Raw genomic sequence first — 17,134 nt, 5'->3', positions numbered from 1 at the left:
GGGGGGCCTGCAGAGACAACAGAGGTACCGGGGGGGTGATTGGGGGACCCTATTTCTTTCTCCTCTGATGTGCGATCAAATCAGTGGAGAGAGAAATTAAATGGAATTTTTTTTTGCAGTTGCTGTTATACCTTTAATAATGGCAATCGCAAAACCTGGGGTCAGTAAAAATCTACCCGAATCATGTTTTCTGGGGTCTCGGCTACCCCCAGCAGCTGCGACCCCAGAGAAATTCCGACGCTGGGTGGGCGCTATAACCTTAAACCTCAGCGCCGTTAAAAAGCGGCACTGTGGTTTAAGTACACTTAACTGCCGCCATTAAAAGGCGTATCGGCGGTCATTAAGGGGTTAAATGTAACTCTTTTTCCCTGGCGCCTGTCCATGTGGTACTGATGCGGCACACATGCCACATATGTGCTGCAAGAATTACCCACACGGAAACTGACATCTTCAGTACCGGAAATATCAGAATGTGTGAAAGAGGCCTCATAGCGGGTTTTTATGTTTGGCAACTGTCACACGCTAAAAGGCGCTTATTATTGCAAAAAATTGTTTTTGCATCACCACATTTTGATAGCTATAATTTTTCCATATTTTGGCCCACAGAGTCATGTGAGGGCTTGTTTTTTTCAGGACGAGCTGACGTTTTTACTGGTATAATTTTCGGGCACATGACGTTTTTTGATCACTTTCTATTCCGATTTTTGGGAGACAGAATGAGCAAGACTATGGAGACCAGTGTGTTGTAACCAGTGCCTTCCCCCCTCCCTCCAATCCCGTAATGAAACACAGACAATCCTAGGTGGGTTGAACAGGTAGGTCACAGTTTACTAATTACACTTCGTAACACGGGCGGCTCTCGCTGAGAACCTGCCCGCGTTCGTCAGGTGAGTTGGCCCAACGAGCGGTTGCGAACCTTTGCCCACCTCCGCTTCTACCATTGTGACTTAGTAAAGGTAAAAACGGTCAGTCATATATATACATTTTTTTTTAATAAAATTATATAATTTACAAATTTATCATCTATCCGCCAGTTAGTATGGCCATACACATCCATTATCCCTTATAAGGGAGGGAGAGTGGGACAATAGCACTATTTCTTCCAGGTATCCGCCGGGAGGGAAAGAGGAAGTTAGTGGCACGGACACCTGGCTTTAACCCCTGTAGGTGTGGTCGTAGGACCCCTCCCCTTTAAGAACTATTGGCCGGCAGGGGCATCCCAATTAGTGCATCACCAAGGGGATTGGTGTGAGGGGGGGGACTGGACACGGGCAGTATTTTATTGTTGTTTGTTACATGGGCTCCCCAGTCAGAGGTGCGCTCCTTATGTAGTTTCGCGCCTGCCAAAACCAGCAATTCATGAATTTCTTTTTGTCGGGGGTTTATACCGTTCTGCGTGTGGTAAAATTGATAAGGCGGTTTTATTCTTCGGGTCAGTATGATTACAACGATACCTCATTTATATCTTTTTAATGTTTTGGCACTTTTATATAATAAAAACAATTTTATAGAAAAAATAATTGTTTTTGCATCACTTTATTCTGACAGCTATAACTTTTATTTTTTCGCTGATGCTGTATTGAGGCTCATTTTTTGCGGAACAAAGACATTTTCAGAGGTACCATGTTTATTTATATTCGTCTTTTTGATTGCGCATTACTCCACTTTTTATTCTGCGGTATGATGATAAAGCATTGTTTTTTTTCCCTTTTTTATGGTGTTCACTAAATGGGTTAACTAGTGGGACAGTTTTATAGGTTGGCTCATTACAGATGCGGCGATACCAAATATGTGTACTTTTATTGTTTAGATTTTTTTTTATTAAAATATTTATTTAGTGATATAATAAATATAGATTTTTTTTATTATTATTTTTATTATATTTTTACAATTATTTAAAAAAAAATTTCTTTACTCCATTCTAATTTTTACACTAAGACCGGGGTCACACTAGAGAGAAATACGGACATAAAAACAACACATTGCACTTGGACCAATGTTAATCTATGGGACAGGTCCCATCACTTGATTTTTTCTCGGCCGTACTATACGATTGTCAGCATATTACGCCCATAATATGTCAATGCAAATCTATGGGGGCAAGAAAAATACAGATTACACACGGACCAGACGTGTGACTTGCGAGAAATACGCACCCGGTGTCTTCTACCAAAATCCGGCATTTCATTTTGCAATACAGTAAAATCACACTGACAGGTTTAATAAAAAAACGAAAGAATAGCTATAGACACATAGAATGCATATCTATATATATATAAACGCCTTATCGTGTCTGTCTAACTGAAATCGCGGGCCGCTGACTGGTCGCGGCCGCCAGGCCCCCTCCAGGCCGCAACAAATCAGTGACAGGCGCAGTTGTTTGTAACGGTAAGCTGCGCATGCCGCTGATTGGTCGCGGCCACAAGGCCGTGACCAATCAGCGGCAGGCGCACACCTTAATCTGTAAAAAAGAGAATTAAAATTAAAAAATTTATTCTCACCTTCCGACAGCCTCCTGTCTTCTTTCCACGCGCCCGGCCTCGCGTTCCCAGTAATGCTTTGCGGCTTAGACCGCTGATGACGTAATTCTCGCGAGAGCGAGAAAGAAGACCGACATCACTCTCGCGAGAGCGAGAAAGAAGACTGGTGTCATCAGCGGTCTAAGCCGCAAAGCATTACTAGGAACGCGAGGCCGGGCGCGTGGAAAGACAGGAGGTCGTCGGAAGGTGAGAATAACTTTTTCATTTTTTAATATTATTTTTGTACAGGGCCGCGGCAGCGATTGGTTGCGGCTATAGGGCCGTGACGCTGATTTGTCGCGGCTACACGGAAAGGGGGGTGAGGGGACCATGCATACCTGGAAAGGAGGGTGAGGGGACCATACATACCAGGATTGGGGTGTGAGGGGACCATGCAAACCAGGATTGGGGGGTGAGGGGACCATGCATACCAGGATTGGGGGGTGAAGGGACCATGCATACCAGGATTGGGGGGTGAGAGGACCATGCATACCAGAAGAGGGGGTTGAGGGGACCATGCATACCAGGATTGGGGGGTGAGGGGACCATACATACCAAGAAAGGGGGGTGAGGGGACCATGCATACCAGGATAGGGGGTGAGGGGACCATGCATATCACGAAAGGGGGGTGAGGGGACCATGCATACCAAGAAAGGGGGGTGAGGGGACCATGCATACCAGGAAAGGGGGGTGAGAAGACCATGCATACCAGGATTGGGGGGTGAGGGGACCATGCATACCAGGATTGGGGGGTGAGGGGACCATGCATACCAGGATAGGGGGTTGAGGGGACCATGCATACCAGGATTGGGGAGTGAGGGGACCATGCATACCAAGAAAGGGGGGCGAGGGGACCATGCATACCAGGATAGGGGGTGAGGGGACCATGCATATCATGAAAGGGGTGTGGGGGGACCATGCATACCAAGAAAGGGGGGTGAGGGGACCATGCATACCAGGAAAGGGGGGTGAGGAGACCATACATATCAGGATCGGGGGTGAGGGGACCATGCATACCAGGATTGGGGTGAGGGGACCATGCATACCCCAAAAGGGGGGTAAGAGGACCATGCATACCAGGATTGGGGGGTGAGGGGACCATGCATATCAGGAAAGGGGGGTGAGGGGACCATGCATACCAGGATAGGGGGGTGAGAGGACCATGCATACCAGGAAAGGGGGGTGAGGATACCGTGCATACCAGGATTGGGGGGTGAGGGGACCATACATACCAGGAAAGGGGGGTGACGGTGAGCATACATACCAGGATTGGGGTGTGAGAGGACCATGCATACCAGCAAAGGGGGATGAGGGGACCATGCATACCAAGAAAGGGGGGTGAGGGGACCATGCATACCATGATAGGGGGGTGAGGGGACCATGCATACCAAGATTGGGGGTTGAGAGGACCATGCATACCAGGATTGGGGGGTGAGGGGACCATGCATACCCCGAAAGGGGGGTAAGAGGACCATGCATACCTGGAAAGAGGGGTGAGAGGACCATGCATGCCAGGATTTGGGGGTGAGAGGACCATGCATTCCAGGATTGGGGGGTGAGGGGACCATGCATACCCCGAAAGGGGAGTAAGAATACCATGCATACCAGGAAAGAGAGGTGAGAGGACCATGCACACCAGGATTGGGGGGTGAGAGGACCATGTATTCCAGGATTGGGGGGGGTCAGGGGACCATGCATACCAGAATAGGGGGTTGAGGGGTAGCATGCATATCAGGATTGGGGGTGAGAGAACCATACATTTCAGGATTGGGGGTGAGAGAACCATACATATCAGGATTGGGGGGTGCATTATTGCATTATTATTAAATCTTCAAAAATAAACTGCATATATATTCTAGAATACCCGATGCGTTAGAATCTGGCAACCATCTAGTATATATATATTTATAATTCATACAGTTTTTCATAGCCGGATACCCGCTAAAACATTTACCGGCTTCTGTAAAATCATTCCAAAACCCTGGGGTGTCTGGGGGCCGATTTTTGTAGCCGGGGGGGGCAAAAAAAATGGTCCCTCTCAAGGCTATTAAAATCTGCCCTCACTCACCTGCTTTACCTCTCTGGTTGACAAATTAATGCGGGAGCCCACACAATTTTTTAAAACAAATTAACCCCTTAAATTAACACCTACACCTCCTAAATTTTACACACAAACCCTCATCTAATTACTAGTGAAAGACATATAAAAAAACATGAAATGAAATGGTTTACTGTATGTAAACCATGCGTCATTTCATGTTGGGTTTTGGAATGATTTTACTGAAGCTAGAAAATGTTTAAGCGGCTATTCTGCTATGTAGAACTCTAGGAAATATAAATAAATATATATATATATATATATATATATATATATATATATATATATATATATATATATATCTCAATGACATGTATACATACTCTATATATGTATTCCATGTGTATATATCTATTCTTTCATTTGGGTTTTACCCTGTCATTGGGCTTCATTATAAGTCCATTTTGCAAGCCTGCAAGAAAATCTCGGCATACGGATGCCATACAGATTACATATGGATGCTTACATGCGCAAAATACGTAGCCACACCTTGACAATGGATGACATATGGATCACTGTTCAGGGAACATTTCTTCGTATTATGACCATAAAATACGGTCCGTATTTTTAAACGTTAAGTGTGACTCCAGCCTTAGTCCCTCTATGGGACACTCAGATGAAACAGCACTTGCATGCTAAAGAAACTGTCAGTGCTGCATTCTGTGCACACTGACCTGAGAGAATTCCTAACATGCACTGTGCATGACAGGAAGCTTCTCAGCTCTGGTAACCCGGATGTCGTCATGATGACATCTGGTTACCATAGCAGCGATCGGGACCCCGCGTCACGACATGGGGTCTCTGATCCAAAGGCAGAGGGGCTGTCAGAATCAGCTGACACCCGGCCGCGATCAGCCGCACACCACCCGTGTATGCGTCCGATTGCAATGACGTACTATCCCGTCCATGGTCAGACAGGCCCAAAGCACATGGACGGGATAGTACGTCAGATCTCAGAGAGGGGTTAAATGATATCTCAATCTAAATGTACGAATAGAAAACGATGTCAATTGCAGATGTAAAAGATAAATACAATGTGATTTATATCCTGACAATTTTTGCTGCCCTCTGCTCTCAGTTCAGCCCTGAACTGATTACCTGAGTAATTTCAGTCTGACAAACCAGAGAATAAGAGCCTTCATACACATAACACAAAAATGGGCCGTCGATTATTTGCCAGTTGAATGGATGGTGAATCATTTGCGGAAAAAAGCTGTTCAGATGGCATAGGTCACGTTAGATTGTTTTGGGACTATGTTTATGTAACACAAGCGATCAGAGACTCACTGGTTTAAATCCCCAAAGGGAATTTCAAAATAATGTAAGAAAAAAAAGTTTTTAAAAATATAAAAAACTAAAAATTATTAAAAATAAATAAAAAAATAAAAACATGTGGCATTTCTGTATTCATAAAAGTCTCATCTATCAAAATATACAATTATTGAACCCCATCAGCAAACAGCATAACCAGAAAAAAAAATTGAAAAGCCAAAAGTGGGGTTGTTTTGGTCATTACAACACCACAAGGAAAGAAGCTAACAAAAACTTGCTTCTACCTTAAAATGGTATCAATGAAAACAGCAGCTCAGGATGCAAAAAACAAGCTTGACACAGCCCCATATCACCCGAAAAAAAGAAAACGTTATGGGTCTAAGAAAATATAAAAGTTTAGTATTGATGTTCCCATTCCTTTTCCTCCCTTCCTACCTTCCTTCCCTTACCCTGTTTAATTATTAAAAACCAATAAAATTATTTGAAAAGAAAAGTTTAGTATTGATGTAATCGTACTGACATGGAGAATCATGTTGCCAGGTCAATTTTACTGCACAATTAACACTGTAAAAACGAAACTAAAAAAATAAATAAAATTGTGTTTCTTGTGAAATTTCATCACACTTAGAACTTTTTTCCACTGCACTGCATTATAAAATGAATGGAGTGGTTAAAAACTACAACTTGTCCTGCTAAAAACAAACCGCTATGTGGACAGAGAAAAATTATGGCTGTCGGAAGAAGGTGAGAAAAAAAGAAAAAGGAAAAACAGAAAGTCGTCCATTTGGGAAGGAGTAAAGGTCGGTCCAATACATTCAGAGTATTTTTATGTGGAACATAACTAATAAAACGTGTCCTCACAGTATTTTAAATTATCAATCTGTATAGTCAAGTGTAATATACTTATTTTTTCCATTTTAGTACTCATCTGTAAAATAATCAAAGATAACACATAATCCACTTTGAATTACAAGAATACTGGATTATGTTAGTTGTTAACGTAAATGCAATTGATGTCACTCTTCTGAAATGTGAGAACAACCTTAGAATAAAAATATCAATTACAAAATGTTTCATTTCCCAGAAGTTCCCAGAAAATCTATTACTGTATTGTTCCCTGCCAATAAGTACTTCAGCTTAATAGATTTAGACTTATTTGATATATATTTTATTTCCAATATTTTCTAAAAATGTTTCCTAAAAGTGTAATTCTATTACAGTATACACTCGTGTATAAGCCGACCCAAGTATAAGCCGACCCCCCTAATTTTGCTACAAAAAACTGGGAAAACTTATTGACTCGCGTATAAGCCTAGGGTGGAAAATGCAGCAGCTACTGGTAAATTTCAAAAATAAAAATAGATACCAATAAAAGTAAAATTAATTGAGACATCAGTAAGTTAAATGTTTTTGAATATCCATATTGAATCAGGAGCCCCATATAATGCTCCATACAGTTCATGATAGCCACATAAGATGCTCCATACAAAATACGCCCCATGTAATGCTGCACAAAGGTTAATAATGGCCCCATAAGAAGCTCCATAGAATAATATGCCCCATATGCTGCTCCATAAAGGTTATGGCCCCATAAAATGTTCCATAGATTATGCCCCATATGTTGCCCCATAAGATGCTCCATAGATTATGCCCCCATATGATGCTCCATAGAATAGGCCCCATATGCTGCTGCAAATAAAAAAATGACATACTCACCTCTCGTCGCTGGGGGTAGGTGCCGGTGTCATGGGTGGATCAGGGCCTCGGCACCTGTGATATTCACCTGTCCCCAGTCCATCGCTGCGACTCTGTCTTCCTGGTCCTCTGTCAGTGACTGTTTAGGCAGCAGAGGGCACGAAACGCACTAACCACGTCACCACGCCCTCTGAACTGAACATCACAGACAGAGGATGCGGAGGACAGAGCGACACACAGCGATGGACAGGGGACAGGTGAGTATCACCTGGTATCAGGTGAGTCATGCACATATTCATGACTTTAATGAGCGATACAACGTGACCGCTGAAGGAAGGAGCCTGAGACTGTGGGAGAAGCAGGGGGGCTGCAGAGACGTGCTGGGGGGTAAGTATGATCTGACACCCCTGCTCCCCCTCCCCCGCTGACCCCCTGGCATATATGACTCGCGTATAAGCTGAGAAGGGGGACTTTCAGCCCAAAAAAGGGCTGCAAATCTTGGCTTATATGCGAGTAGATACAGTATATTGAACAGAGTTTAAAGAAATTGGTCAGCACTCAGCAGGTTTTTGCTATGTAAGTTGAAGACAGCATGTTGTAGGGGGTTAAAACACAGATTTCAGTGATGCCTCTCTTACCAAGCACAGTAGCTTTGTTTTGTTTGCTTGCAATAATTGCTTTAGCATCAGTAGCTTATCATTGCTGGGACACAGCTACATGTGCCTCCTGGTCCGACACGCCCCGTCCTGTGATAAGCAGCTCACTGTCTATGGACATTGTATATACAGTGCCTGGCATGGGCAGCTTCCTCAGCTGTGCTGCATTGCTAAATCTAAAAACAGTGTATGAATGGCTGCACTCAGCAAACTAAGTGATACATCATTGGATTCAGCTTCTCTTGGCTTACATCAGGCTGTTCTTAGATAAGGTAGCCAATACCTGCTGACAAAGTCCCTTTAATGTTATCGACTATATACAAATGTTCTAGGATAATGAGCTGTGGCTCAGGCAGTTAACCTCTAAAAGCAGTTGTGTATTTATCCCATAGAAATGACAGGTTGGTACTCACCAAGCAGGAGGTATTGCAGCAGGGCCCATCACTACAGTGTGCCCCATTAGACAGGGAGCATTTCTTGCAGCAGTCTCCAAAACAGTCCTGGATAAAATGTTTTGTCTATAAGAAACACAGAACAAGGACATTCCATATTGGGAACAGTTAGGCGATAAGCTGTCACTCATTAAGACAATATGTCACTCTAAAAACAGCATTTAATTGATAGACTGACATTAACAAGCTAAAGAGATAAGAGCATGTACATTTAGCATATTATTGGATAGTCTTTATGCCAGATACAGCGTATAGTTTTATTATTACATGTTCAAAATTTTAATGTAGAATGAGAGACATTAAAAAGTGATTACTTAAACAGTAGCAGCCCCTCATAAAGACTGGCATGAATACCACTGAACTTCATGAATCGGGGTCTAACATTTTTAACAAGTTTCCTAAACGTTGGATCTTTTACCACCACTGTGTGACTGTACACAATCCAACACCCTAAAAAAAATCTATAGGGTATATGTAACTTGTATTTGTTCACTAATTAAAACCAGAAAGTAAAAAATATTTATAGACATTGTACACATAGAGCAGACACTCTGAATATCTATATCATGCTAGATAACTTACTATTACTTCTTAGATTGAGTTCCTACTATGAGTTTTTGGTGAATTTTTGATACTATGTATTTTTGCTGCCCAAAAAATGCAGCGTCTTACAAATAGCAACAAAAACAAAGCAGCTTTATTTAAAACTTCACATGACAAAAAGAGATACAAACTGCAGCATCAAAAACATAATAAAACCAGGGAACAAAATGCACTCAGAAAACACACGGAAAAAATGCAAGTAACCTAATTTACATAATAATTGCAGAAATGCTGCAGAAAATCTGCAACATCAAAAACTCACCAAAACTTCATTGTCAGAACGTAGTTCCCTTACTTTGTGCCATTTCTTTTGCACCATGTCTGCTTGAAGCCAAGGTCCCTTTTCAGATTGCCATAAAAAGTGTATAAAACACATAACATTATGTGTGACAACGCAAATAAATTGCCACATTCTTTTTTTTCAAATCTGTTTTATTTTCTAAATGTAGTTTTTTTTTAACCCCTTTCTCTTAGTCCTAATTTAGTTTTTCTTCTTCCCTTTCTTCTAAAAGCCATAAGTTTTTTATTTTTCAAGATCATATAAGGGCTTTCTCTTTGTAGGACAAGCTGTGGTTTTGAATGACAACATTCACTTGACCAATGTAATGGTAGTGAAATGTGGTGAAAAATGGGAAAAAAAATCAAAATGGGTTAAAAAATGTAATTCCACTATTGGTTTTTGGGCTCCGTTTTGATGGCATTAAATCTAAAGTGAAAATGACCTGGCAATATGATTTTGCAGGTGAGTCTGATTACAATAGCAACAAACATACTGTATATAGATATATATTTTTACTGGTTTTAGGAAATCAGAACTTAGTAAAAAAAAATTTGGTTTATGTCACTATAACTTACAGATGGAGCAGTATGAGGGCTTGTTTCTTTAATCGAGAGCTTAACTTTTATTTGATACCTTTATGGGGTACTTATGATGTTTTCAACACTTTTTATTCCATTCTATTGGGAGGTGCAGTGACAAAAGCAAATGTTTTTATTTGGGATGGTAAAGGTGGATGGTTAAACATTTTAGTTTATTTATTTTATCTGCTTAGACATAATGGATTCCCTTTAGGATTTATCCAGGATTGAGACCATCTACCATTATAATTCGTTTTATCCATGTATACAAGGATGGGACAGGGGAGCCATGCATACAGGATGGGACAGCGGAGCCATGTATACAGGATGGGAGAGTGGGAGCGGAGCCATGTATACAGGATGGGAGAGTGGGAGCAGAGACATGTATACAGGATGGGAGAGAGGGGGAACAGAGCCATGTATACAGGATGGGAACGTGGAAGCGGAGCCATGTATACAAGATGAGAGAGTGGGAGCAGAGCCATGTATACAGGATGGGAGAGTGGGAGCAGAGCCATGTATACAGGATGGGAGAGTGGGAGCAGAGCCATGTATACAGGATGGGAGAGTGGGAGCAGAGATATGTATACAGGATGGGAGAGTGGGAGCAGAGCCATGTATACAGGATGGGAGAGTGGGAGCAGAGCCATGTATTCAGTATGTGAGAGAGGGGGAACAGAGCCATGTATACAGGATGGGAGCGGAGCCATGTATACAGGATGAGAGAGTGGGAGCAGAGCCATGTATACAGGATGAGAGAATGGGAGCAGAGCCATGTATACAGGATGGGAGAGTGGGAGCAGAGCCATGTATACAGGATGGGAGATTGGGAGCAGAGCCATGCATACAAGGATGGGAGGGTGGGAGCGGAGCCATGCATACAAGGGTGGGAGCCACACAGAGCTGGACAGGACGGGGAACCACACATACTGGGATAGGAATGAGGGGACAATGCATATCCGGCTTATACTCGAGTCAATAAGCTTTCCCAGTTTTCCGTGGCAAAATTAGGTGCCTCGGCTTATACTCGGGTCGGCTTATACTCGAGTATATACTATATATATATCAATCAGTAATTTGGGGGGATTATATGGCGGGATTATATGTGTGGGACCATCATACTATACATGGGGGGATTATATGTGTGGGACCATCCTGCTAAACATACTACAACTCCGTCCATAGCCCCGCCTCCCATATGACCAAAGCCCAGCCCCCTGTCCCACCTCCATCCCCGCCCTGCCAGGCCATGGAAGAATGGTCTTGCTTGAAGCCGGTCCCTGGTGCAAAAAAGGTTGGGGACCACTGATTTAAAGAATAGGTATTTTTCTGATGACACTTTCAATTTAAATAAAATTGTCCATTTTCATATAATTTTAGCAGTTTTTTTTTCTTTTTGAAGACAGAGAGAGAGAGACCTTTGCAGCCCCCTAGCTTTTACTATGACTATTTACAGCAACAACGTTCAGGTCCCCATTAGTTTCTATGGGTTTTGGGGCCAAGTTATAGTACCCGAACAGAACTTTGGAATACAGTTTGACGGAAACTGACAAACACGAACATCCACGGGTCCGCTCATCCATAGACATGATACTTAGACTAAATGGGATTGGGTGTTAGTGAAGTCTCTGAACTATGTGGTAGACTACTTACTGTTCGAGAACCACAATCACACTCTTCTCCTGGCTCCAAGTAGCCATTGCCACACTCTGTTACTTCAAAAAGCTTAAAAAAATTAAAATAGCATTTTTAAATCACAACCAATACTGACGTACTGCACCAAAACCTAAAATATATCTGCTAAACAAACAGCAATATTTTCAGTCAGGAGTTTAAAAAAACATGACAGATACTTATTAAATAAATGACTCACCAAATTGTGTTTCCGTCACTTTCTTGGGCTCGGTTCACATAAAGCCGTTGTTTCCATCCAACATTAAAAAAAAATGCTGGGTGAAAACTGATGGAGGAAATGAACCAGATCATTCCCATTTGTCCACTGGACGACTCAGTTATGAACTGTTCAAGTTGAGGTGGATTCTCTATGATGTATCAACTTGAGCAGCAGGGTGAAGGTAACACAGATAAAGCAGAGTCAAGTGAGTGGGAACAAAAACTATATGGGAAACTTATATCTTCCAGCTGGGATGCAGTTACTCACAGGAATACAATCTTATCATCTGGCAGGCTAATGGTTAAAAACAGGAGTAACCACAATGTAAATGCAGCCTGGTATCTTCCAGCTAATGCAATGTTAATAGTGTTAGACGTCAGGTTCCTGCAGCGGCTCAACAGGAATCCAGAGCCTCACATTCTGCGGTTTCCCATTATCTATCGACCACAGAGGAGATTGCTCAGCAGTCCCGGTGTCCCAGATGCTCTGCCCAGTCCTGCTCTGTGGGTCTGGCAGTTGCTGCCACCTTTGGGTCAGCAATAGCAATGCAGGCTGCTCAGCAGCAAATCGCTCCAGAGGCTAAGTCCCTTCGTCGCTCTACTGGGCATGCTCATGTGACTATCTCCCATTGGAGATCGGGAATCACATTCCCAGATCCTTCTCGTGATCTGAGTGGTCCATCTCAGGGATCTGGAAGCTTCCGGAAGGTCCCGGCTATAAAAGGTTTGCATGGCCGCTCGGCCATGAACTAGTAAAGTCTCTAGTTGCTTACTGTATGAATGATGATGGATGCATGAACCTGCGAATGACTCATTAAGATCCCCTCCCTCTGATAATACGAGTGTGTATAAGGACTTAGGTTTAGAGTCAGCGCCAGCCAGTGGCAAGCTACTAGCCACATTAGCATCTTCCACAATGCTAGCGTCCGACAGTGCGCCTGCTACCGGGCATTGTTGATTAGCGGCAGTGTCTGTCGCCACGCTGCAGTCTGCAGCTCCTCTTGGCGTCCGCAGTTGCGACGCCGCACACACGGTAGGTCTAGACGGACTCTGACCCTCTGCCTAGGGCCCAGCTCCTGTGACCATATACCATGCGTGCACTCCTCTGAGACCTGTGACGTTAACAGGCTCAGCCTTTTGTGTTTAACACTTAGGCATTCCTGTGAATAAACAGAGATCGCTCAGCACACCCCGGGTGACGTCTAACAAGCGTGCATTATATCGCCTTATTACACGTCCGCCATTATCTAGCAGCAGTGTTTACACCTTCTGCACGGAGGACCCAGGGCAGTGAACGCACTTTACGTTATTTTATATTTAGTGCATTCCGCCGTCCCTAACAAATAGCAGCAATGTAACAGAGCATTCTATGAAAACCAGACAACCTTAAAGACATAATTTATCTTAATTGCATGCATTAGCCGGTATGAAAATGACTGGGAACAGTTGTGAGAATTTGGTAACTGAGAGGTTGGTGTTTATGACACCTAATAACTGGACCGAGCTTGGAAATAATACTGGTTGCAGCAGGGAAGTAGGAAGTAGCAGAAGGGTGATAGAAACTGACTGGAGCTCAGTCAAGTGAAGGGAATGAAATCTTCTGACTTACTTGAGGCAAATGTAGACAATGCTACTTAATACCCAAGCACCTGACCTCTGCCAGAGATTGGCCTAGAAGAGCTTTGGTGTTGATATTAGAGGAGTTAAATGAGAAACCTTGCTTGGACTACTGGAAACAGAGGTAGCTCGGTGAGTGTTGTACCTGGACAGGTGAGCAACAAAGTGCTTACACTGGACAAGTACGGGTCTGGAAGTTGGATCACAAAATTTAATTTAAAGTTGTGATCTGGCCCCAGGCTGTTGCCTGAGGGTAAATTGGGAAACAAGACTAATGGCAAATTATGCATTTTTGAGATCTGGTTCAGATAAGTCAGAGTAAAATAAATTAACCTCATGCAATGGATTTACAGTGGCATATAAAAGTTTGGACACCCCTGGTTAAAATTATTGTTATTGTGAGCAGTTAAGCAAGTTGAAGATGAAATAATTTCTAAAAGGCCTAAAGTTAAAGCAAAATGTTTGCAAGTTGCCATTACCTCAGTTTGAAATGTGATAAGGAAATGGAAATTAACAGGAACAGTGGAGGTCAAAATGAGGTATAGAAGACCGAGCAAAATTTCAGTGAGAGCTGCTTGTAGGATTGCTAGAGAGGCAAATCAGAACCCTTGCTTCACTGCAAAAGACCTTCAGAAAGATTTGGGTCAGAAGGAATATTAATGGGGATCCTCTGCGCATCTGTATTGTTGAAAAAACATCAGTCCAAAATGAAGTTTAACAAATAAATAGTGGTTTTTATTATACGCGTTTCAAAGTCACATGAACTTCTTCAAGTAAAATGAAGGACCTTTCTCCAGTATAAATAATTTTCTTCATAAAGATTTAGCAGACTCTGGAGTTGTAGTACATTGTTCTACTGTTCAGAGACACCTGCACAAATATGGCCTTCATGGAAGAATCATAAGAAGAAAACCTGTCCTGCATCCGGACCATAAAAATTCAGCATCAGAAGTATGCAAAACAACATCTAAACAAACCTGATGTATTTGGACACAAGTCCTGTGGACCTATGAGCTTAAAATAGAACTCTTTGGACACAATGATAAAAGGTATTTGAGGAGAAAAAGAGGAACAGAACTTAAGGAAAAGAACATCTCGACAACCATTAAGCATGCGGTTGGATCAATTATGCTTTGGGGTTGTGCTGCAGCCAATGGCATGGGGAACATTTCACAGGTTTAGGGAAGAATGGCGTGACGAGCGTCAGCTTACGCTGAGTCGTTTTCCTTTTGAATGAGTGGATCCTCTGTGCCGTGGCACCCACCCACCTAGGGCGAGCTGACCTAGTGAGAATCCACCCCCTATACAGGGAGTGTCAGGGGCAAGACCAAGGGGTGAGCCCCACAGCAGCTGGACCAGATGGCCGGCTCAGGGAAACAAGACAAGGCAAGACAAGACGTTAGTTCAAGGAAACTTCATTAAGGAACACTTCAGGGTACAACAGGTGCAAAACGTGAACACACAAAGTACATAAAGCAAGATGCGTGCAAGGGCACGCCGAGGTCCAAGGCATGAGGAACACTTCAGGGTATAACAGGTGCAAAACGTGAACACACAGAGTACATAGAGAAAGGTGCGTGCAAGAGCATGCTGAGGTCCAAAGCATGGTACATGCAGATGGTAGACAGAGGCACGAGGACATTGGACTCCGGACAGCAGGCAACGATCAACCGGGACATCAGGTTCTGTAGCTCTGAAGGTGATCGGCAGGTTCCGGACATCCCGTAAGCAAACCAGGGTTCCATGCAAGGAGACAAGACATAGTTAGAAACAGGAAGCGTGTCAACGAACACGCCCGGGTCAGGTTCACAAGACGGTGGCCTGCGCATGCCAAGGGGCATGCCAGGGACAGATACAGGGACGGTGGCCTGTGCGTGCGAAGAGACACGCCAGGGAGAGATACAGGACGGAGGCCTGCGCGTGCAGAGGACACGCCAGGGACCAAGATAGGGTACGGTGGCATCGTAATCCGGGGTGCTGGCATCGAACAAGAGGGTCTAGGAATCAGACTGCGGAAATCAGCTCCGGACATCAGGCCACAGTCATCTAGGTCCGGACCTTTGGCAGCAGTCGGCAGGTTAGGGAATCCGGCAGAAAGACAGGGTTCAGAGCAGAGCAAAGTAAGCAAAAGACTTTGTGCAAGAGTAGCACGAAAAGGCACAGTGCGGAAACCAGCGTGCGTGCAAGGGAGCACAGAAACCGCGTGCAAGGGAGCACAGAAACCACGGCTGGGGCACCGGCAGGCGGTACAGACGGTGGCATAAGCAGGCGGGCACGACTTAGAGGCGGCACAGCTGCGGCTCACACAGCCGGTAACCAGTATAACACTGGACGGCGGGCACGGCTGAGGCACACAGGCGAGCACGACTAGAGGCGGCACGGCTGAGGCACAGCAGGCAGGTACAGGGCGACCAGGCGTGTGCACGAGGGCATGGAGCCACAAGGCAGGTTTAGGCAAATGTACAGGACAGAGACGCGTGCAAAACAGCACGGCAAAGCCTAGTACAAAAAGTGCAAGGGCGCACAAAATATCAGAGACAAGGCATAGGGTAAGAGACAGAGTCCTGCGCATGCAGAGGGCATGCCAGGGGCAAAGTACAAGAAGAGGCCTGCGCGTGTGGAGAGACACGCCAGGGACAGGGACAGAGTCTAGCAGCGGAGCGTAGGCCGAAGCCCAGAGCCGGGCTAAGGGTACAGAGACAGGTTACAGAATATAGCCTAAGAAGGAAGCACAGTGAGGACAAACAAAGCATGAAGGACAACACGAGACAAGAGACGGAATACAAGCACGGAGCGTGTGCAGAGACGCACGACAGAGCAAAGTGCAAGGGCACAGAATAGAGGGAGCAACCCAGCAGACCAAGCAGCCATGCAGGAAAGCAACACAATACTCAGGCTCTGAGCATAGGAAGGGGCGGTCTGATATAGGGCATAGCACCTCCACTTCCGGTGCAGCACCAGGGAAGAACTTCCAGTTCAGATCCTCCAGGATCACAGGGAGCAGTCACATGATCAGGATTCCAGACATGCAGGGATGATTGCAGAACCAGTGCTGAAACCTAGGCAGGTCACATGATCAGAATTCCAGACATGCAGAGATGATAGCAGAACCAGTGCTGAAACCTAGGCAGGTCACATGATCAGAGTTCCAGACATGCAGAGATGAATGGAGAACTAGCCTCTGCTGGAACATAGGAAGGACACATGATCAGGGGTTCTAGACATGACGAGACAATCACAGAAGGCAGAGCAGAAACGCAGGCATCCTGCAGCTCAACAGTCATGAGGTGAGTGTGCACACTGCTCTAGGGAACATGCAGGATAGCAGACATGAGATGCGCGTGCACACCACTCCAGGGGTCATGAGGCAAAACAGACATGGCGGACATGACAGACATGGCGAGCATGACAAATGGATTCAATAAAATTTCAACAAATTCTTAATGCAAACAAACCACCATCTGCAAAAAA

General features: G+C 44.2%; 1 protein-coding gene across 9 annotated transcripts in view; it reads right to left on the bottom strand.

Moving 5' to 3' along the window:
• The window catches only part of ADAM23 (ADAM metallopeptidase domain 23), an 889,186-nt gene that overhangs the window by 180,560 nt on the left and 691,492 nt on the right, over positions 1 to 17,134 (bottom strand). For all 9 annotated transcript variants that reach the window (XM_073541893.1, XM_073541894.1, XM_073541897.1 and 6 more), the window contains exons 16-17: positions 11,807 to 11,878; positions 8,654 to 8,758 (exon numbers count right to left, since the gene is read on the bottom strand). In XM_073541893.1, coding sequence (XP_073397994.1) covers positions 8,654 to 8,758; positions 11,807 to 11,878 — 177 coding nt within the window. The remainder of the gene's footprint in view (positions 1 to 8,653; positions 8,759 to 11,806; positions 11,879 to 17,134) is intronic.

Source organism: Dendrobates tinctorius, unplaced genomic scaffold (assembly GCF_039654945.1).
Source record: "Dendrobates tinctorius isolate UK_male_01 unplaced genomic scaffold, ASM3965494v1 ptg000125l, whole genome shotgun sequence".
NCBI lineage: Eukaryota > Metazoa > Chordata > Amphibia > Anura > Dendrobatidae > Dendrobates > Dendrobates tinctorius.
Note: the sequence above shows the minus strand (reverse complement) of the source record. Positions and strands in the feature narration are given on the sequence as shown.